Here is a 23,758-nt window from a genome sequence, read left to right as displayed (position 1 = left end):
TCAACATTTTTATTATTTTTTAATTCTCTCCTAATTTTGCCCAGTGGATGAAAGCAAAATTTAAGTCAATCCCACTAACAAGTATTCCCAGTACTAGATTGTAATCTCCAAATATCATTTCTAACAAATGGAAGAAAAAGAGATACCAACAACTTTTGGAGCAATAGACAATTCAAGAACAGAATAGAAAATGTTCAAGACAATCCTAAAAATAATAACAGTTGCAATTATCAGAATGCAAGGGAGCTGACTGGGAATGCAGTTCAATAGCAAAGTGCTTACTTAGCACAGCATGGTTCTAGGTTCTATTCCTAGCACTTGAAAATCAAAGGAGGGAGGGAGTAAGAAAAGAAGAAAGGGTGAAAAATTCAAAGACTACCAAGATTGTGTCAGAAAAACTCAAGCACCAACCTGAAAACAATCTTACTGGCCAAGGAAAGACTGCACATGAATAGACAGTAAACATGAATACCACGATGAATAGAATAGTCAAATATGATCAAACTAACTGAGGCGCACAAGTCTGGTTTTCTCACTCTCCTTGTACTAGGAACCCTACCTTTATCATTGTGCTGAGTGTCAGTGTAGTGCTCAGCCATAAATGACACATCCATCTCACCTCCTACCCTGGTCAGTGCTCAGCAAATATCACAAAAGAGGAGGGTGAAAGATGGGAGGAGTTAGAGGTTGGGGAGGACTAGAATGAAACAGTGTCTTCTGGGACAACAGGACTGTTGGCACCCATGAATTCAGAGCAGCCATTGTTACCTGCACAAGACCTGGACAAGATCAATCCAGTCAACATTCCAGCATGGAAAGGAGAGAAGGGCATAAGATCCCACCTCAACTGAAGAGCTGTAATAGTTAATGGCTTCTGGTGAGAGAGAGTCAGTTTATTTAAGGGTGTGGCCACTGGTAGCCAACCATACTCCAGTGGATGATCCCACACTTGTGAGTATATGAGGCACAAATTGTCCTCAGTGAGTGTTTTCTTTAAGAGAGGTGGGAAGCAGGAATTTTGAGAGTGAGGAGGTAGGAAGTGGATCTGGAAGTTTCAGGAGGATTGGAGGGTGAATGTGATCAAAATACATTAAATGGTATTCTCAAAGAGTTAATAAAAATATTAAAGAAAAACAGTGTGTTGGTTAGTCTTCTATAAACTTGCCAAAAGCCAAAGTCATTGGGAAGAGGGACTCACAACTGGGACAATGCCTCCATAAGAGTGACCTATCGGCAAGTCTGTCTGGCATTTTCTTGATTACTTATTGGTGTGGGAGGGCCACCTACTATGTGTGATGTTGCTCCATGGCAGATGGTCCTGAGTTGTACAAGCAATCAGGCTGAGTAAGTGTCCTTCCATTCCCTCTGCTTTAGTTCCTGCCGGCAGGTTCCTGTCTTGAGTTCCTCTTCTTTGATGATGGACTGTGATATAGAAGTGTAAGACAAGTTGCTTTTAGTCTCTATCACATCAACAGAAACTTTAAATAATACAGAAATGCAGACCAAAACTTGATAAAGCATAATTATACTTAAAAATATTCATCATTGCTCACTCTCAGTGGAGCTAAGAAAGCAACAGCTTACTTGGAACTAAAGGATAGAATCAGTGACCATCCTGCCTTTCCTCTACATGGTGAGCAAATAGTAACCAAAGATCGGAGGAGTTTCTTTTACAGAGCTTTCCCAGCTGACAAGCCAGGGAGGGATCATAGAGTAAGAACATCAAACATTTTATAACTAGATTAGTCTGTAATGATCTCCAATGACTGCTATTATCATTGTATAAGGGACAAAATCAGACAGGGTACATCTTCAGAAGAAGCATGTGTGTCACCCAAGAAGGATGTTTGTACAAGGAAATCAAACTGAAAAGGAACTTGAACCTGAACCACACCTTGTCTCCTAGACTACACTACCAATTTATCACAAATAGGAGGACTGATCATGCAAGCAATTCAGACAGGAAACTAAGGAGAAAACTCTCAGTCTCTTCCCCAGCAATAATCACCATGGGGCAGAGAAAATCAGGAGGATTTACAAAGAGGTAGAGGGAAATTCTGTAAACTAAAATGTGAAATACAATGCTTGAACCTCTATATTATGATTAAAAGAAGTTTATATACACATACACATAGTGTATTTAGCAGTGGAGAAATATTAGCATAAATTGTACACTTAACATTAAAGAATTACTGAGGTTGGTTTTGGTTTTGGTTTTGGTTTGTTTGTTTGTTTGTTTGTTTGTTTGAGATAGGGACAATAATACTCTGGTAGGTATTTGTACAGGTGTAAGAGTCCCTAGCTCTTAGAAATACACATTGAAATGATGTGATAGCTGTAATTTGCTTCAAAACAGTCTGGGTGGTGAGTGGGGAGGATTAGGAAAACAGTTGAAGCCAGATTAGCCATGATCTAATCACTGTCAAAGTTGAGTGATCAGCGTAACACTTCTATACCTGCCGAGAAGATTCCATGCCAAAGGGCCCTATGAGGAAATGGTGCTAGTTTTGTATTGGAGCTGTCTGAGCAAGCTTTTGGCTAGTCTTCTCTCAAAGAACAAGCACAGGATGAGGTTATGACTGCTGAGAAGCTCTGACTGCATCCAATTTCCCCCCATTCCTTCCTTCCTTCCTTCACCCTGCCTAATCTTGATTTCTTTTCCCATTTTGTATTAATTACTTTTTTCATTGCTGTAAGAGAAGTTTCTGGTAAAACAATGTAAGGGTTTATTTTTCCTTATATGTCAAGGGGACACATTCCACCATGACAGGAAAGCATGGCTACAGTAGTGTGAGGTCACTAGTTAGCTTGCTTTCTTCTCTTTCCCTTTGTATTCAATCTGGTACCCTAGCCCATGATATGTTGCCACTAAAATTCAAGACAGTTCAACTTCCAGAAACACCCTCAAAGTCATGTCTAGAAGTGTGTCTCCTAGGAGACTCCTAACACAGTCAAGTTGACAAAGAAGATTAATCCCTCCCTCCACTGCTGTTATGTTAGTCCACCATAAGAATGGCATATAAATTGGACTTTAGCAATAGAAACCTCCAAAAGAAGGCCACCTTCTAATCATTCACATTATGCCTCAGATCAGTCTGTAGAATTATTTCCTCTCATGGCTACCTCAGCTGTTCAATAATTAATGAGATTATAGATCCTATAATAAATTATGTTGCTGCTAATGTGAACTGATGCTTTACCATCAGCTACTTACTGGCAGAATGTTTTATAGGGGAACTTGCTCTATGTTGAGGTTGCTACTAGAAGCTAGGATACAAGGATATAAAGAGAGAGGAAATAAAAAGGTGACCTTTTTCATTAACAGTGAGTGAGTTGGGGTTCCTTATCACTCTTGTCTTCTTTTGACTACAGGTATTTATCAAAGTGCTGGATAATAATGATAATGGCCCAGAATTCTCCCAGCCACATTATGACGTGACAATTTCTGAAGATGTGCTTCCTGATACAGAGATACTGCAGATTGAGGCCACAGACAGAGATGAGAAGCATAAGCTGAGCTACACCATCCACAGTAGCATTGATGCCATCAGTATGAGGAAGTTCCGGATAGACCCCAGCACAGGTGTGCTCTACACTGCTGAAAGGCTGGATCATGAGGCCCAGGACAAGCACATCCTCAACATAATGGTAGGACCAGACTCATAATTTTGCTCTCCTGACAGAACCATTAGCCAGCCAAGGCATATATCTCACTCTTCAGAAAGCCAGGTCCCTTAAATTCCATAAATCTAGCCTTTGCACTGTCAGGGTACATTCAGTTTAGCCTTTGTATTTCAATGCAGAAGTTACTCTTCTTAGAAAGAAACTCCATAGTTTTTGTCAACCTGAAATATTAGATACATTCTGCAAATGCTGGCTGTTCAGAAAATGCTTCTGACAGATGGGTTAGAGAGGAAAGCAACAGATAATGTCCCCAACTCAGGGGTTTGTTTGGAACCAGAAGGTTGTGTGGAAAAGTTTGAAAGAAGCCCCCTGAGAAGATCTTCAAAAGGGTGGTCATTTGCTCAGCCCACATGAAGCACAGAGACCCAGTTTATGACATATCACTTTGGTTTGATACCTGCGGGTAATACTGGTGACCCTTAAAAAACTGAACATGCATTAAATCTTCAGAGACTCTTGAATTCATTTACCTTCCTTCAAATTATGTAGACATGGCTTTGCATTTAAAGTGAGGTTTTTGGTTAATCCACCCAGTGGGCAAGAAAGATGAGTAAGAATTATCATTGACTCACTTATGGCCTAAAATCTGTCCCTGTAATGAGCCCCAGAACAACTCTGGCATGCACAACCTCTGCCTATCAGGGCTCCCATTATACTCCTGAAGAACAGGAAGGGTGACAGTGATTTAATCTCCTACACTGATTGAGTTTGGTATGCCCAAGCCTATGAATTCCCAAGTCATCCACAACAGTAACATTATCCTTCACTGCAATCTTCTTGGACAAAAGGCAACTTGAATGCCATACCTTCAGCTACAGTTTCCACCTAAGGTCCTAGGAGACAGAAGGAACAGTTCCCAGAGGCCACCTTTTTTGCCATTCATTCATGAATGCACAGATAAGCGCATATTTTGTAGCAAACACTCTCACAAGCACTGAGATAGACAAAGTCCTCACACTCTTGGGACTAGTGTTCAATTCATTAAAAACAATCTCCAAATAGAGTTTGGTTGTATCCTTGTGTGTGGGTGACCAAGCTATAGAATTCCAGCATGGCACACTGGCCATAATGATGTTTACATGATATTTTAGGGGAAGAAGCCTCACAGTGGTGAATAATCCCATTCTCATTGTTTTTCAAGTCATTTCTGTTCATCCTTCCCTCAGCAAACTCAAAAATCAGTTTGGTTACCCACTGCCATTCATCATTTATGTAGTTAGATGCTTAGAACAAATGACTGCTTCAGGCCACCTTCTTCCAAGCCTCACTTGCTCATTCCTCCCTTGTACTAGTCATGAAAATGCTTTTCTCCTTGATAAATCCTCTTGTATATGTTCCAATGTCTTCACATTTCTCTAGAGTTATGCAGCTTAAAACTGAACAAGCTGGGGTATTACTTCAACTAACAATACATCAGATAATAACAGAGCTTCATAGATAAAGAATAGATTATTTATAAGTTTCTGCCATGTGCAATTCAGGGGAATTTTAAAGTCATTAAGTAAATCTGTCTGGCAAAATCACACTGAGGGTTCTTAGACGTTATGACTGAATGCATCTTTCTGGTGGTCAAGGTTCTCCAGCAGCTCTGAGCTCTGCTTGTCTAAAAGTATCACTTGTCACCATCACAATCATGTTATTCCTTCTTCCTTTTCCTTGTTTGTTCATCCAGGGAGTTGAATGTTAGATTACGTTCCTCTTCCCACTCTCTATGAAGACCTTTAAATGTATTCCATGCCAGCATTTAACTGCTTGGTATTATGCCTTTCTGTGGCCTGCTTGTATCACCCATTTCAAAGATTCTAATATTCTTGAAGGTAAAGACTGTCTGGTTCGTTACTGAACCACTCTATTTACACCATGAACCTGGCGTCATAAATAGCAATAAATGTTAGTTAAATGGATGAAAGTAACAATACTGTATTCATTAATCCCACCCCTTAGAAGAGTCTCTGTCTACCATTCCATGACAGAATATAAATACATAACACGGAAGAAATGAGAGAACTGGGCCTATGGTACCCACATATTACATCATAGGCTAGGCATCATGTGAAACAATAAAGATGATGTTGCCCTGCTCTCAGATGGCTAGCAGTCTCAATCTCTCTCTCTTCTGTAATACCACTGTTGTGGAGTGCTTTGTGTTGTGCAAGACTGGGTCAAGCACTTTGCATGCATTACTTCATTTTATTTTCTCAACAAACATAGCATTGTGAGTTCTTTGCAATTCAAGTTTTTAGTCCTACTGCTTCTTATATTTTGCCTAAAGGTCAGAGATCAGGAATTTCCTTACCGAAGAAACTTGGCCCGAGTCATTGTGAACGTGGAGGATGCTAACGATCACAGCCCTTACTTTACCAATCCACTGTATGAAGCATCGGTGTTCGAATCAGCTGCTCTGGGATCAGTTGTTCTGCAAGTGACAGCTCTGGACAAAGACAAAGGGGAAAATGCAGAGCTCATATATTCCATAGAAGCAGGTGAGAGCTGCAGAGACCTCCACACAAAGCATGACACCCACCCTCGGCAGCACAGCCCACCCTATAAACCCACCAACCTATTTGTGCAATGATGTGTGTAAAGCTCTTAGCATTTCAATATTGCCAGCAAGGGAAGAGCTTCCTTCCTTGCATTCAATCTTGGAGTTTTCTGAAATGAAGAAAAGAAGTGTGTAATGAATTCAGTGGCCCAGATCCAGAAACCAACAAGCCACGGACTTAGACCAAAATAACCACAGTTGGGTTCACTTACCAGTGGCTGGGTTCATGAACACCCTGGCACACCCATCATGAACACAAACACCTTACCTAGGTTGGAGGCAATCTGAGCAACAGAGCAGTTGGTGGCTGTGGAACCTGAACTGCTTGCTTAAACAGACAGATAATAAATAAGAGCATGTGTGTTAAATCTTATGTGTTTTCAAAGGATAGTAACATTTGAAGAGAAGTTTATCGATGAAGGTGGATAGCTAAAAAACATTTATGACAGAGATGAATGTCCAAGCAAGGAAAAAAAAAAAAAGACCATGAAGCTAAAAATGACAAGTCTCCCTTATCTGTTCTGTGTCCCTTCCTCTGTTTTACTGTTTTTGAATATTCATGCTGCACATTCCCAAAGTGTTCTGTGGCATGTCTGTGGATGCAGTGCCAACTGCACACTCTCTCCATGACAGCATGGGAGAGCTCCCTGCCCTTCTCCTTAAATGAAGAGCATTTGTGTGAGCAGCTGGATTAAAATAAGCATGGTAGGAAAGTAATTTGGGAATAAAAATTTAAGAAAAAGCAAAGCCAATAACATATAAAAAGCCCCTGTATCAAATGATAATCTAAAAACTACTTTTTAGATTAGGTGCCACATTTTAAATGGGTCAGAGTTGGCATCCACACAGAAGACGTTGCTCACTAATGGCCATGTGCCTGAAGAGTTTTCCCACATATTACTGTTAGGACGTCCATAAATCTAGACCTGCTTAAAATCTCTGTTTTATACCTCTTGGTTACCGCAGAATATTGTTATTACTGCACTAAATCATCTTTATTCCTCTAGTTTACAAATAAAGAAACTAAGAAGTGAATATTAAATATCACAGAAAGCATTTCCCAGTCTGTCCATCATCCTCAGCTGTTCTTCCTAAGGTGCCATCTAATCTTGTCTTTTTCTTTCCTGTATTCATCCACATACATTACCTCATGTCACTGTAAACATTTGGGTGTAAGGCTTTATTTCCACCATTCTTATCATTTTATGGACACTGATCGGTTTATAAATTTACTACTTTTTTTCCTGAGGCTTCAGATGATTTTTAAACTAATATTTAGCTTCTCAAGAAATGTATGAGTTACATCCCTGAAAACATTTGTTTCACTCATATTTTTACGTCTATGCCTGGAGCATGGAGCATGGTCATTTCTTTGACACCTGACTGAAATACAAAAGAAAAGCTATATCTTTAATACACATTTTACATAGAAAACACAAATTTCCAGAAAAATAAAACTCCGGGAATGATAGATATCTCAAAAAAATAATAATAATAATAATAACCTTTGATTCTATGCATACGAGTCTAATGAGAGTTACAGTATGCATGACAACCCTGTCACAGTATTCAGCCCCTTCTAAACACACAGCCCAGCCCTGGGCCTGCCTGCCCCTCCCCCCACAGCCCTACCCAAGGCCTGTCCCTCACACACACAGCCCTACCCTAGGCCTGTGTCCCTCACATAGACATAGCCTGAACCTGGGCCTGCCTGTCCCTCTCACACATCCCAACCTCCCCCACCCCGCCTTCCTGTCACACACACACACACACACACACACACACACACACACACACACAGCCAGACCCCAGGCCTGCCTATCCCTCACACACAGCCTGACTTGGGACAGAGCAACTGAGCAAGCTCCTTTCCAGATGATGGGAACAGAAGCAAGGGATAGGTGGTTGTATAAAATGCTAGATTTTATTGAACTTGTCTCACCAGCCTCCGATAAGCCAGATTTTATTCTGTTTACTGGTGGGCTATAAAATTCTTATCTTTTGCCTGGTCTCAAGTCATACTGAAGCTTTTACTTTGGACTAAAGCAAAGTGTTGGGGGTGTGTGTGGCAGTTTTGAGTCTTGTATAGGTTTGGCGTTTGGGGCTAGTGTTGCCTCTAACTCAGCAAAATAAAAGGCAGCAAGGGTTGGGAACACACTGGATCCTAAGATGCAGTAAACATCGTTTTCAAGCCTGCCTCTCCTATTGGTCATTCTGCAGTAATAATTGAGCCCTATGGTTGTGGCAGCTGCCGTGCTGTGTGCCAGATAAGCAAGGACAACACAGCTTTAGCCATGGTGCCCAAAGTCTACAGGAGCCACATATTCCAAGCCATAATCAGACGTTGATTTTCCAAAGATTCATGAGTAGAAGAAAAGAATAAGCAAGTAGCCAACTCTAAGGGAAGCTCACTATACTGAAAGAGTAGAGAGGCCCACTGATACGGGAGCACAGCACCCTGGAAGGATGTTTCATATGGCTCCACAGTGATGGGACAGCAGGGGTATAAAGGCCACCTGGAGTGAAAATATGCCTTAGCGTCACTCCTTCTGTAACATTCTGTTGACCTAGAGTGAGGCAGTACTCACCTGCTGACTGTGCAGTAGGACACTGACATCAAAGAATGTGGACGTGAACTATTAGCATCCTTAGGTCAAAGCTGTGCGCCACTGTGACTTGTAGAGGACGACCATTGCTTGGGTGACATGGATGCTGGGCCTACACATACTTAGCAAAAGTGTTTCTGCTATAAGCCCTCTTCTTTCCCATGCCAGACATGTCACAGCAGCACCCAGGCCTCCATTTCACAGAGGCTGTGCCTCATCATTGTGGTGTCAAGGACAGTTTTGCTGACCATCACTGCCCTACTTCTCCTGAAAGCTCCCCAATGTGGAGTAAACAGAACAGTTACAGAGTAGAGTAACAATCTTGCGTTTCTTGTGTCTGCTTTTACACCTGCATCTGTACCTGTGTGTATTCATATAGTATAGGAAAGGGACAAACAACAGAATAGATGAAGGGGAGTACTGAGGAAATCTTTAAAACTTGCAAAGCAAGCAATGACTTAGAAGAATGCCCCACCTGACCAAAGTCACTTTTGGAGAAAGCCTGTTTTCATGTGAAAAAGTAGCATGGATTCCAATGGCACAACCTGAAACCATGTGACTATGATGGTGTTCTGAAACTATTTCTACATTGCTCTTTTTTAAGGGTTAAGACAGAAAATGCAGCCCTATAATAGTTACCAATACATATTCATTTTATATTTAGAGTGTGTACATACACATAGGCAGATGTATTAGTGAAGGTATATGCCAATCCCAGCTGTCCCTCTTCTCATGGGTCCAGAAAAGAGGAAACTCCATATATTCCAAGCAGAAGGGACTCTGCTGTAAGTGCTGTTGTGTCTCAGTTCAAATGTGTACACAGAGCTACAGTGTTGCTAATGATTTTATTCTGGATTGAGAAGCTACTGATTTGATATAATTGTATTAGGAATCATTTGAGCTGTTTCTCAATATCATAGAAAGAAAGTTCTCCTTTTGATACCAGAATGATTGATAGAGAGTTTGAACAGCTGCTCACTGCTGGCCAAATTATAGACAAGTACCTTAAGAGGAAGGTTGATTCTCCACTAAAAGGTTTTCATGACCCTTTCACAACTCATTTCCCCATCCATCTCTGTGTTTTAGGGAACACGGGGAACACATTCAAGATTGAACCAGTCCTGGGCCTCATCACCATCTCCAAAGAGCCAGACATGACAGCCATGGGTCAGTTTGTCCTGTCAGTTAAAGTCACAGATCAAGGCTCTCCACCAATGTCTGCCACTGCAATTGTGCGCATCTCCATCAGCATGTCTGATAACTCCCATCCCAAGTTCACTCACAAAGACTATCAAGCCGAAGTAAATGAAAATGTTGATATTGGAACGTCTGTCATCCTGATCTCAGCCATCAGCCAGTCAACCCTCATTTATGAAGTCAAAGATGGAAACATCAATGGAGTCTTTACCATAAATCCATATTCTGGAGTCATCACAACTCGGAGAGCTCTGGATTATGAGCAGACCTCTGCCTATCAACTCATCATTCAGGCCACTAACATGGCAGGCATGGCTTCCAATGCCACTGTCAGCATTCAGATTGTGGATGAAAATGATAACCCTCCAGTATTCCTCTTCTCTCAATACTCAGGCAGCCTGAGTGAGGCTGCCCCCATCAACAGCATTGTCAGGAGCCTAGACAGCAGCCCATTGGTGATCCGAGCCACCGATGCTGACAGTAACCAAAATGCATTACTGGTGTATCAGATTGTGGAGTCCACAGCCAAGAAGTTCTTCACAGTGGACTCAAGCACAGGGGCTATCAGAACAATTGCCAACCTGGACCATGAAGCCATTGCACATTTCCATTTCCATGTGCACGTGAGAGACAGCGGGAGCCCCCAGCTGACTGCGGAGAGCCCTGTTGAAGTCAAAATTGAGGTGACAGATGTGAATGACAACCCACCTGTGTTCACTCAGGCCGTGTTTGAGACAGTCTTACTTCTCCCCACCTATGTTGGTGTGGAGGTTCTGAAGGTGAGTGCCACAGACCCTGACTCTGAGGTACCCCCTGAACTGACATATAGCCTCATGGAAGGGAGTGTGGATCATTTTCTAATGGACCCAAATAGTGGAGTGCTCACCATAAAAAACAATAATCTCTCCAAAGATCATTACATGCTGATAGTCAAAGTATCTGATGGGAAGTTCTACAGTACTGCCATGGTCACCATCATGGTTAAAGAAGCCATGGACAGTGGCCTCCACTTCACACAAAGCTTTTATTCCACCTCCATCTCAGAGAACAGCACAAATATAACCAAAGTTGCTATTGTCAATGCAGTTGGAAACCGCCTTAATGAGCCCTTGAAATACAGCATCTTAAACCCAGGAAATAAATTCCAGATAAAATCTACCTCAGGAGTCATACAGACCACAGGAGTACCCTTTGACCGCGAAGAACAGGAGTTATATGAGTTGGTAGTAGAAGCCAGTCGTGAGCTGGACCATTTGCGTGTGGCAAGGGTGGTAGTCAGGGTTAACATTGAAGATGTAAATGACAACTCTCCTGTCTTTGTGGGCCTCCCTTACTATGCTGCTGTGCAAGTTGATGCTGAGCCAGGGACTCTGATATACCAGGTGACAGCCATAGACAAAGATAAAGGTGCCAATGGAGAAGTGACCTACATCTTGCAGGATGACTATGGCCACTTTGAAATTAACCCTAATTCAGGGAATGTGATTTTAAAAGAAGCATTCAACTCAGACCTCTCCAACATTGACTATGGAGTCACCATCCTCGCCAAAGATGGTGGCAATCCATCTCTATCCAAATCAGTGGAACTTCCCATCACCATTGTTAACAAAGCAATGCCTGTGTTTGATAAGCCCTTTTATACAGCATCAATCAATGAAGATGTCACAATGGACACTCCCATTCTCAGTATCAATGCCACAAGCCCAGAAGGCCAGGGCATCATATACCTCATCATTGATGGGGATCCCTTCCAACAGTTTAACATTGACTTTGACACAGGGGTCCTGAAAGTCATTAGTCCTTTGGATTATGAAGTCACATCTGTTTACAAGTTGACAGTGAGAGCCAGTGATGCTCTTACAGGTGCCAGGGCTGAAGTCACTGTGGATGTGCTAGTGGATGACGTCAATGATAACCCTCCTGTTTTTGATCAGCCCACCTACAACACAACACTATCTGAAGCATCTCTCATTGGAACCCCTGTTCTGCAACTTGTCTCAACGGATGCAGACACAGGAAACAACAAGCTGGTGCATTATCAGATTGTCCAGGATACCTACAATAGCACAGATTACTTTCACATAGATAGCTCAAGTGGCTTAATCCTGACAGCGAGGATGCTAGACCATGAGCTGGTGCAACACTGCACCTTGAAAGTCACAGCAACTGATAATGGTTTCCCACCCATGAGCAGCGAAGTCCTGGTTTACATCTATATATCTGATGTCAATGACAACCCCCCAGTTTTTAATCAGCTCATTTATGAGTCCTATGTGAGTGAATTAGCCCCCCGGGGCCATTTTGTAACCTGTGTGCAAGCCTCAGATGCAGACAGCTCTGACTTTGACCGGTTGGAATACAGCATTTTATCTGGGAATGACCGAATGAGCTTTCTGATGGACAGCAAGAGTGGAGTCCTCACACTGTCTAGCCACAGGAAGCAGCGCATGGAGCCTCTGTATAGTCTCAATGTGTCTGTGTCTGATGGACTATTTACCAGCACTGCCCAGGTGCACATCAGAGTCCTTGGGGCTAACTTGTATAGCCCTGCCTTTTCACAAAGCACATATGTGGCTGAGGTAAGAGAGAATGCAGCTTCTGGGACAAAGGTCATTCATGTCCCAGCCACAGATGGAGATCCAGGAACATATGGACAGATCAGCTATTCCATCATCAATGACTTTGCCAAGGATCGATTCCTCATAGGCAGCAATGGACAGATCATCACAACAGAAAGACTAGACCGTGAAAACCCTCTGGAAGGAGATATTAGTATTTATCTGAGGGCCCTGGATGGAGGGGGGAGGATGACATTCTGCACTGTGCGGGTGATTGTGGTGGATGAAAATGACAACGCCCCTCAGTTCATGACGGTGGAGTACAGGGCCAGCGTCAGGGCTGACGTAGGAAGGGGCCACTTAGTTACTCAAGTTCAAGCTTTGGATCCAGATGATGGAGCAAATTCTAGAATTACATACTCTCTCTACAGCGAGGCCTCAGTCTCAGTGGCTGACCTCTTGGAAATTGATCCTGATAATGGCTGGATGGTGACCAAGGGCAATTTTAACCAACTGAAAAATACAGTGCTGTCCTTCTTTGTGAAGGCAGTAGATGGTGGCATCCCAGTCAGGCACTCCCTCATCCCCGTCTACATCCACGTCCTGCCCCCTGAAACATTTCTACCTTCATTCACCCAGTCACAGTACTCCTTTACCATTGCAGAAGATACAGCCATTGGAAGCACAGTGGACACCCTGAGGATTCTGCCCAACCAGAGTGTCCGGTTCAGCACAGTTAATGGAGAACGGCCAGAGAATAACAAAGAGGGTATTTTTATCATAGAACAAGAGACAGGAGCTATCAAGCTTGACAAGCGCCTTGACCATGAAGTCAACCCAGCTTTCCACTTTAAAGTAGCAGCTACTATACCACTGGACAAGGTGGACATTGTATTCACTGTGGATGTAGATGTCAAGGTATTGGATCTGAATGACAACAAGCCAGTCTTTGAAACATCAAGCTATGAGACAATCATAATGGAAGGAATGCCTGTCGGCACCAAGCTTGCTCAGGTGAGAGCCATAGACATGGATTGGGGAGCCAATGGGCAGGTCACTTACTCCCTACACTCAGATTCCCACCTTGAAAAGGTAATGGAAGCATTCAATATTGACAGTAACACAGGATGGATCAGTACACTGAAGGACCTGGACCATGAGACAGACCCCACCTTCTCCTTCTCTGTGGTAGCTTCTGACCTTGGAGAGGCTTTCTCTCTTTCTTCCATGGCTCTGGTTTCAGTCAAGGTGACAGATATAAATGACAATGCACCAGTCTTTGCTCATGAGGTTTACCGAGGAAATGTAAAGGAAAGCGACCCCCCAGGAGAAGTGGTAGCTGTTCTCAGCACCTTGGACAAAGATACCTCCAACATAAATCGCCAAGTGAGCTACCACATTACGGGTAAGTCCCATCACCCCAGTTTTCCCATGTGCTCTGCTTACTGAAGAAAGGTGGGCAAAGACCAGTGGCAGGTGGATGAGATGTGGATGAGAGGTGTGGAAATTGTGGCCCTGAGTGAGAAATCTGATTACGTGGAGGCTTCCAGTTGTTGTTTCTTCGCTCAGCCACAGTCTACAATGCTCGTACAGGAGCTGGTACAAACCTTTGCATCACACCCTATTGTTTGTTTTTGTTTTGTTTTGTTTTGTTTTGTTTTTTTGGTTTTTCGAGACAGGGTTTCTCTGTGTAGCTTTGCTCCTTTCCTGGAGCTCACTCTGTAGACCAGGCTGGCCTCGAACTCACAGAGATCCACCTGCCTTTGCCTCCTGAGTGCTGGGGTGAAAGGCATGTGCCACCACTGCCCAACTTCCTATTGCTTTAAAAAACAAAACCCAAGCAAAATATTTTAATTGAAGAAAATAAAATAACAGCTCTTTTTAGTAGGAAAAGATGTTTTTAAACTTTGATTCCCTTCTGAGCTTTCAATAATGCTACAGATCAAGAGTATGTCCCCAAAGCTTTGTGGCAGCTTTCTTCTGGTTATAAGACGTCACACTCATACACATGAAAATTAGAGGTCCCCCTTTGACCTTTTGCTGAGAAATTCTAAATTTATAACTCAGGATCAAAGGATATTTCTTCTGACATCCCTCTTTCCTTGAAACCCCTGTCTGTCTTCCCCAATAGTAAGTTGTTGTTCACCAGAAAAATCAAGATGGACAAATAAGACATTAAGAGTGTACAAAAATGTCACCATTGATCTGTGAGGTTGCAGGATTCACATCAAATGAAGAGTCTGCCCCTGCTCAGGAGGAGCTTTCTGGGATGACCCACTTTCAGCAATGAAGAGGGAAAGGTTGGCAGCACTAGGAAAGTCCTTCCTAAAAACCATTTGGGGCCTTGGAGCCAACACCTTGATGCTGAGACTTTCTGCAGAACATAAGGCCTGTGCCAAAATATTTTAAATAAACCATCAATACTGTAGTCAAGTGGCTTTCCCCTTAGAAAAGCCACATTATTCAGAGGGAAAAATGAATTAATTAGGATGCCCTCAGGACACAGATTCTGCTTAAGTAAGTTAGTGGAAAAGTTAATTCATCACTTCAGAATAAGATCTGTACTGGAGCAAACACCAAGAGCCTGAGATTGCCACACGTTCCCAAGGTTCTTCTTTGTGTCTTTTAAGGAGCTGGCATTTCTCACGTAAGAACACTTCAAGTACTTTTTGCTTTCTCTAAAATCTGGCATCTTGTTCCATGAAAATGTATATTTCTACAGTTAAAGCACAGAGCATCTTGCTAAGGAGAGATACAAAAGAAGCAAGGATTTGACTTATTTGTATTTTGTTTTGGAGGGAAGACACTCTGAGGGACCCGTTTATACTTGAAAGAATTATTAAATACCCAGTCTCGATTACTTTTACATAGGCTCTGAAGTATCAGTAGATGACTTAAAGGACCATCCCATCAGCTTCTCTAAGGTAGTGAGTGCCGCGCAGCTTAAAGCCCCTCGTACTATTAGCAGCGCCAACCCCGGCTAATTTTAATTAGATTTAAGCTTTGCTCCTGATGTAGCACAAGTTGGCTGTGCTGCCTCAGATTAACAAAGAAACATTAATCATTTTATGTAACAAAGGAACGGTGTGGGCTTGCCTTCATTGAAGGTGTTTAATAGAGAGGTTGACTCTGTGTGTGTGCTGGAATAATATTCAACTAAAGCATAATTGAATTCCAGCCAGTGGTGGCAGAAAGTGATATTACAGAGAGGAACCTGAGTCTCCCAAGGCATGGTTTCTCAGTAATCACCACCACCACCTAGGGCTGGGTGTGTCTCTTATGGTAGGCAGTCTGCTCTTTATATATTATAGATCACTTCACAGTCACACCTGGCCCCTCTACCCATGGTACTCCAGTAGTAGATAGACTCACTACCATCCTGTGACAACCAAAAATATCTACACTGATAGAAAAATTCTATAAAAAGGGGGAAACATGGTCCTAGTGGAGCAATGTGTCATCTAATATGATTTGGGTCCATTTATCCTGTGTTTTCTTATAGTGAAGTGTCTCTGGAACCAGGATAATACTTAGAATTCTAGGACCATGTGTGCCTTTTTATAAAAAGTTGACTATGAAGTGAGCCAGTTCCATTCTTACAGTGAAATAACAGTTTGCAATATATATTTCTGTATGCTTTTGTTTATTGTGTTCCAAGATAAATTTAGGTACATTCATTTCTTCATTTTGCTCTTCACTTGTAACTAAAAGTTTTCTTGAGTCCCAGCCTGCCAACGGTCTGAAAAAATCTCTCCCATTTGTGTTCCCCAGTTAAACACACAGAGGCTTATATTAATTAATATTGCTGGACATGGCAGGCTTCTTGCTATCTAATTCTTATATCTTAAATTAACCTATTTCCATTAATCCATTTCTATTAATCTATAAGCTGCCATGTGGCCATGGCTTACCCGTCTGCTGGCATGTTGTTCCTTTGGTGGTGGCTGGCGTCTGCCCCTTCCCAGAATTTTCCTTGTCTGTTTATTCACCTATACCCTGCCTGGCTAATGGCCAATCAGCTTTTTATTTATCAACCAATCAGAGCAACACATTCACAGCATATAGAACATCCCACGGCATTCACTCACTATGTGGCCCGTTCTGACTTTAAACTCACAACCTTCCCATCTCAGCCTCACAGTGTTGGCATTACAGATGTGTACCTCCATACCAAGCTTCACATTAAAATGGTGAACAGTTTATTTGAGGAAAGGGAAATCCATGAATTGAGCAGCTGCAGACTGTTCAGAGACCTACCAAAGGGACAGGAGGGATGGGCGCTTCCAGAATGCCTAAGCAATCAAAACCCTGAGTGTCTATTGTGGATGAATGTGGAGTAGAAAGCAGAGGTTAGCTGGTGGATTCTTTTGGCAAAGTTTGTCTTTCAGCATTTCCATAGCGTGGGGGATTGGGGTACACCCAGAGGAACCCAAGGCAATGGGGCTGTCTCAGCCACTTACTCGGTCATGTCATCCATTGCCTTCCCCTTTATGACTTGAGCTTTACTGATGAAACAGTTTTTGTGGTCTCATCTACTATTGAATCCCTGCTGTCTAGAGCAGAGGATAAGTACTGAATACCAAGTAAATGGCCACCCCAGTCTGCATTCTGACTGTTTCCTGTCGTCTTTGGTCCAGCCTTTCCAGGTGTCAGAATTGGCATGATTCCCCCTTAGGGAGGAGAGGTCAAGTTTCCTTCCCTCTTCCTAGCTCTTGTCTTATCTGCTCAGGGTCATGACTGGAAAGGAAATCTGTCTGGGCCACTCTCCCCCAGCTCTTCTACTTTCCGGTTTTACAACTTCACTCTCGTTCCTTTGATTTCATTACAATGCTTATCTTTATGCTGTTTCTTAAATGACCTCTTGTTGGGACTATTTAATACGAATGGTTTGTCCTCTGTGGTACAAACTTTTCTCCCCAAACTCCAGTCCTTGTGAGGAGACCTCTGCTGTATGATAAAGCGTTCATTAAAAGATCGCTTAACAGAACTAGCTGCCTTTCCTTGATTGCACCATCACCTCAGTAGCTAATGAAATTGTCTTGGTGACAGGAACTACAGTGTAATACAGCCTCTCTTGAGACCAAGTGGAAAGACAATTGCATCATCCTGAGGAGCCAATTGATGGTTCACAGTTTGAATCTGATTATCTTTAAGGGAAACTAAACAAAGGACCATCCCCAGCTTCTCCAAGTGAATTTGATTATCTCAGAAAGTTGCTGTTTCACTTTCCACACAAGATGAGCATATAAATATCATGCTTTTTGCAGGAGAAATGAAGGGACTCTCCACTCTTTTCAGTATCATAAGAATACAGTGTTAGGGACACCTGGATGCCCCCACATGGACTCTCATGTAGGTGTCAACTGTGAGTTCTCAGAAGCTCTGTCTCCACCACAGGAGGGAACCCCCGAGGACGGTTTGCCCTGGGCATGGTGCAGAGTGAGTGGAAGGTCTATGTGAAGAGACCTCTGGATCGAGAGGAACAAGACATTTACTTCCTCAATATCACTGCCTCTGATGGACTCTTTGTCACACAGGCCATAGTGGAAGTGACTGTTAGTGATGTAAATGACAACAGCCCAGTATGTGATCAGGTGAGCTTCAGGGATGAAAACTGATTTTTAAAACCCGGCTTAATCCCTCTAAAATGAAATTCAAACCCATTGCACATTTCTTCCTAAATCCAGACTAATATCTGTTCTTTTCTCCAATTGGACATCAAAGGGAAGGAAGTCGAGCCTGGGATAAAATGTTCTTAGTGTGAAAGGAATCTAGATAGCCAGCAAGACCAAGCACCCAATCCCCATGCCACTCCCTAATTAAACAGAAATGATGGGCCTTAAAGTCAAATTTTAAGTAATTCATAAAGGATCTTCTTAAGTAACTCTCAGCACCTTTCTTAGTCACTGGACAAAAGGAATGGACCCTATGGGTGAGTTGCCTGTTTGCAGATGACACAGCTGTCCGTGGCCACATGGTTGCTGAGTGAGGTCTCCAGACCCCAGTGAAATAGCCTTTCCATTGTTGTACAAACTCACAACGCTGACACGAGAGCTAGATTGCATTTTTTCTCGCCAAAATTAAATAATTGTTAATCTGTGTTTTCTAACCTGTGGACCAAGAGACAATATTTGTGTTCTGTATCTTAGACCAGTGAAGTATGTAGACTTAATCTCACATACTAAGGCCCAACGTTGCCCATGACTCTGTAAAGAGGTGAAAACAATCCCGGGAGTCCATTTGCTCTCAACAGAGAAATGGACAGAGCCAGTGTGTCAGTGTCAAATCTCACAGTGCAGTACTATTATCCGTTGTCTTCACCACGGTGTTCTTAGCAGTCACATCTTCTTTACATACAGTAAATGCTCAATAAATGTTTATAAGTTATTGTGCACAGAAATGTAATAAAATGAATATAGTAAGTTTTATTGAACACTGAAATGTGGTCTCAGGCAAAAGAAAGAACCTACAAAAGCTAAACCATATGAATGAATTTTAAAGAAATCTGCTTAAATGGTAGCTATAAAATTTGTACCACAGGCAGTAATGATTGACTCACTCTTGCTGACCTTTGCCCAGGTTGCATATTCAGCATCTCTTCCAGAAGACATTCCATCAAATAAAATCATCCTGAAGGTCAGTGCCAAGGATGCAGATATTGGATCTAATGGAGATATACGATACTCACTCTATGGATCTGGAAACAATGAATTTTTTCTAGATCCAGAAAATGGTAAGGTGAAATTTATTCTCTGAGGAAATGCCATTATTTATCCATGTGAGAGTTTATCCTCTTGTGTGTTCTCATCATCAGTAGACAGTTACTGAACTAGAGCCTTGATATGAGGCACTGATGTGCTAGAAACTATGAAATAAACAGTTCCTAATGTATAGATGTGGGCACTCTGGGCCACAGGAATTTGACTTGGTTAAAGTCAGGACTTTCCTCCTGTCTCCTCCCCCTTTTCCTTCCTTCCTTCCTTCCTTCCTTCCTTCCTTCCTTCCTTCCTTCCATCCCCCTGACACACAAACACACACACACACACACACACACACACACACACACACACACACACACACACACACACACATTTACTAGCATTAAATAAGCACACAGCTCTGTGAGCTAAGACCAGGCTCACAAAGAATGGCAGGCAGTTGCATCACAAACACTGGTCACCATGCAAACTAAGGCACAATGTTTATCCAGAAGTTCCTTCATGGTAAAATCCCTTTGGTTCTCTTCTGATTCTTGTTAGCACTCCTGTCTGGTTTTCATTACCATTCGTGCCTAGTTCTCCAAAGCTATGAGCCCCCAATTTTCTTGCATAATCAGACAGAAATTATGAGGTAAAAGGTTATGTAAACTAAAGTTAGATGCCAGAATTTGAAGGCCAGAGATGGTGGAGAAGTCCTTTTTTATGGCAGCATATTATTTCTGTGTTGTGGATTGGGTGGTTCATCTAGTGGAAATTCTTAAATGAAGTGTAAGGAGTAAACAGCTTGCATATTTCCAGTCCTGTGTTCATCCCAGTGAACTAAGTCTTCAAGAATCACTGGCTTCCCCTTGTCTCACTCCCATGGATCCTACCAGGAAGCGTGGACATAGTCACATCAGCACATGCTCCTTAACTCCCTGGGCCCTGTTGGAAGATAGACAACCTGAAACCACAATAGAAAGGTACAGTGAAGGGACTGCCCAGAAGAAATGCAAAGGAATATCACAGAAGTAGCTGATACTCTGAGGAAGGGAGATGGGAAACTGAGGCAAGATTCTACGAGTTGAAGCAGAACACTGCAGGTTACAAGGACCAGAGCATGAGAGAAGGAGGGAGCATCTTGAAACAGACCATGGAGGGTCTGAATGTCCTCCTGAAAAGCCCCTGGGGACTTTTGAATAAGGGAGGCAAACGACTCAGTGTGGCCTGTGTTGGAGAACTAACTATAATCAGCAAGGAAACCATAGGAGGAAGTGACTGATAACTCATGTGGCTTCTTCCAAATGTCACCAATGTTATTCAGAGTAGCAATGATCCACAAGTCATACATTGTACCAAATAGCAATTAATCAGGTTCTCACTGCACTTATCTTTTTCTATTGACACTTAAGCAACAACAAAGATAATTTCCACAGATTACCAATGTACATGTATATTCATATGTATGTGACATAAGGTAAAAGAGACTATTTTGGAGGAAGAAGGAGACAAGGATGCAGGGAGGTGGGTCAGAGAGGGTAATATAGAGGAAAAGACAAAAACAAATATTGCATATTTTCTCTCTCGTGCAAAATCAGATCCATCTATCTATCTATCTATCTATCTATCATCTGTCTATCTATCTATCTATCCATCTATCTATCTATCTATCATCTGTCTATCTATCTATCTATCTATCATCTATCTATCTATCATCTGTCTATCTATCTATCTATCTATCTATCTATCTATCTATCTATCTATCTATCATCTGTCTATCTATCTATCTATCTATCTATCATCTATCTATCTATCATCTGTCTATCTATCTATCTATCTATCTATCATCTATCTATCTATCTATCTATCATCTGTCCATCTATCTATCATCTATCTATCTATCTATCTATCATCTGTCTATCTATCTATCTATCTATCATCTGTCCATCTATCTATCTATCTATCTATCTATCTATCTGTCTATCTATCTATCATCTATCTATCTACCTATCTATCTATCATCTGTCCATCTATCTATCTATCTATCTATCATCTATCTATCTATCTATCATCTATCATCTATCTATCTATCTATCTATCATCTATCTATCTATCTATCTATCATCTGTCCATCTATCTATCATCTATCTATCTATCTATCTATCATCTGTCTATCTATCTATCTATCTATCTATCATCTGTCTATCTATCTATCTATCTGTCTATCATCTATCTATCTATCTATCTATCTATCATCTATCTATCTATCTATCATCTATCTATCTATCTATCATCTGTCTATCTATCTATCTATCTATCTATCTATCTATCATCTGTCTATCTATCTATCTATCTATCATCTGTCTATCTATTATCTATCTATCTATCTATCTATCATCTGTCCATCTATCTATCTATCTATCTATCATCTGTCTATCTATTATCTATCTATCTATCTATCATCTGTCTATCTATCATCTGTCTATCTATCTATCTATCTGTCTATCTATCTATCTATCTATCTATCTATCTATCTATCTATCTATCATCTATCTATCATCTATCTATCCATCTATCTATCCATCCATCTGTCTATCTGTCCATCATCTATATGGTGTGACAGTAGAAGGGAGACTGATGAGATAAACAAAGAAGGGAAGGATAGATGGTAATGTGGCACAAATATGAGCTAATACATTAGAACCCCATTATTTTATATACTCAGCTTGATCCTTGTAATTCTAGAACCTACATTAGTTGCTTTTCCAGGTGCTGTGAAAAAACACCCTGGCAAAGGCATTGTAGGGAAGGAAGAGCTGATCTCGCTTGTTGCTCTAGGGTACAGTCCATCATGATGGGGGGCTCCTGTGGTAGGAGCTTGGGGTAGTTGGATGGTCCCATTGCTTCCACAGTCTAGAGACAGAGAAATGAATTCCAGCACTCTGCTCAAACTCTCCATTTGCACAGTCCAAGATTCCAGCCCAGGGAATGGAGCCTCCCACATTTAAGATGGGTTTTTAAGGCTTCAACCAGCCTATTCAAGAAAATCTCTCAGAGGAATATCTAATCTAGATAGCCTCTCTTTAATATTCCAGGAACCTTGACTCCTATTGATCCTGGTTAGGTCATGTCAAACTGACCTATGTCAATCATCACAGGGCCCCTCAAGACTTTTCTGTTAAAGCCATCCAATTTTGATGGTTTTATTTCCCTCTAAAAGATGGGATAAAAAGCAGCATGTTTAGCAACAGGATATTATGCTCTGGGCCTCTGGCTCATGGAAACCAGGACTATACCTGGAGCCATCCATCTATGAGAGCTTTCCCCATTCACCAAAAGAGACAAGCCCTGGAAACCTTGTAAAAGCAATAATTAATCTGAAGGTCAAGCAGTTGGTTTGCCAGTGCATCTAAAACTCTGTGCTATTTCCTTTATGCCTGAAAATTGAGTTTGCTCTATTTCTTCAATTTACAAGGCACTTAGGCCTTATGTCCTTGGTACTTCCTGTATTTAGAATTCCTCATACAATTGATTTTCTGCTTTTCCATGGAAAGACCGTTTTTGAAAAGTCAGACCAACTATGCTGCTGTTTTGTTTCACAGGCGAGTTAAAAACCTTGGCCCTGTTAGATCGGGAGAGGGTCCCAGTGTACAACCTGGTTGCCAGGGCCACTGACGGGGGCGGCCGCTTCTGCCACTCCAGTGTCCTTCTGCTCCTGGAAGATGTGAACGATAACGCCCCTGTGTTTTCTTCCAACCACTACACTGCATGTGTCTACGAGAACACAGCCACTAAGGCTCTGCTGACCAGAGTGCAAGCAGTGGACCCTGATGTTGGTAAGTCAGTTCACCAGCCAAGCTTCTCCCACATTGGCATACCCCTCCTAGGAGTAGGTTCTAGAAACTTCTCCTGCTAGAACACATTCAGTAAGCCAGGTTTTCACTCCTAAGCTGGGGTGCCTCTTATGCAGGAAAATCTCCATGTGTTCTCCTCCACCTCCTCCTTCCCCTCCCCCATTCCTCCTCTAGAGTTCTAGGGATCCCTGGACCTTGTAACTAAGGATGTGGGGATAGTTTATAGGCTCTGGTCTTTTGCTTATGTGGTTTTTATTTTTAAAATAGCAATAAAAACAATAGCATTTGTACTTGCCTGTTCCTCCTAAGCACAGTTGAAACACTGTGCCGTGCAGCAGGGAGAGTTCATTTCCATTTCTAAGAAGACTCATGACACAGCCTCTGCTGAAATATGACAGTCTCTATTGTACTGCCCACAGTGCGAAGACCAATAATTAAATCTACTACTAGTGCAATGTGGATTTTTTAAATGGCATTTTCCAGAGCCTCTTCCCTCTACCCACCCCCCATTACTTACAAACAGGCACCACCAGGCAGAGTGGGGAGGGGGGGAGATAAGAAAGACCTAGAACTGAAGTCACTAATAAAGTTTATGTTCAAATCCTTTTTACATAATGAG

The 23,758-nt window shown here is 42.0% G+C and overlaps 1 protein-coding gene across 7 annotated transcripts in view; it reads left to right on the top strand.

The window, feature by feature from the left end:
* Positions 1–23,758, top strand: part of Fat3 (FAT atypical cadherin 3) — a 584,013-nt gene that overhangs the window by 485,224 nt on the left and 75,031 nt on the right. For 6 of the 7 annotated variants that reach the window (XM_036193856.1, XM_036193855.1, XM_036193852.1 and 3 more), the window contains 6 exons: positions 3,373–3,648; positions 5,957–6,167; positions 9,919–13,992; positions 17,985–18,181; positions 19,167–19,320; positions 22,888–23,121. In XM_036193856.1, coding sequence (XP_036049749.1) covers positions 3,373–3,648; positions 5,957–6,167; positions 9,919–13,992; positions 17,985–18,181; positions 19,167–19,320; positions 22,888–23,121 — 5,146 coding nt within the window. Of the gene's footprint in view, positions 1–3,372; positions 3,649–5,956; positions 6,168–9,918; positions 13,993–17,984; positions 18,182–19,166; positions 19,321–22,887; positions 23,122–23,758 lie in introns of those variants that run through there. The other variant, XM_036193857.1, reaches the window with a different exon arrangement.

The sequence above is a fragment of the Onychomys torridus genome, chromosome 7 (genome assembly GCF_903995425.1).
Source record: "Onychomys torridus chromosome 7, mOncTor1.1, whole genome shotgun sequence".
In the NCBI taxonomy this organism is placed as follows: Eukaryota; Metazoa; Chordata; class Mammalia; order Rodentia; family Cricetidae; genus Onychomys; species Onychomys torridus.
Note: the sequence above shows the minus strand (reverse complement) of the source record. Positions and strands in the feature narration are given on the sequence as shown.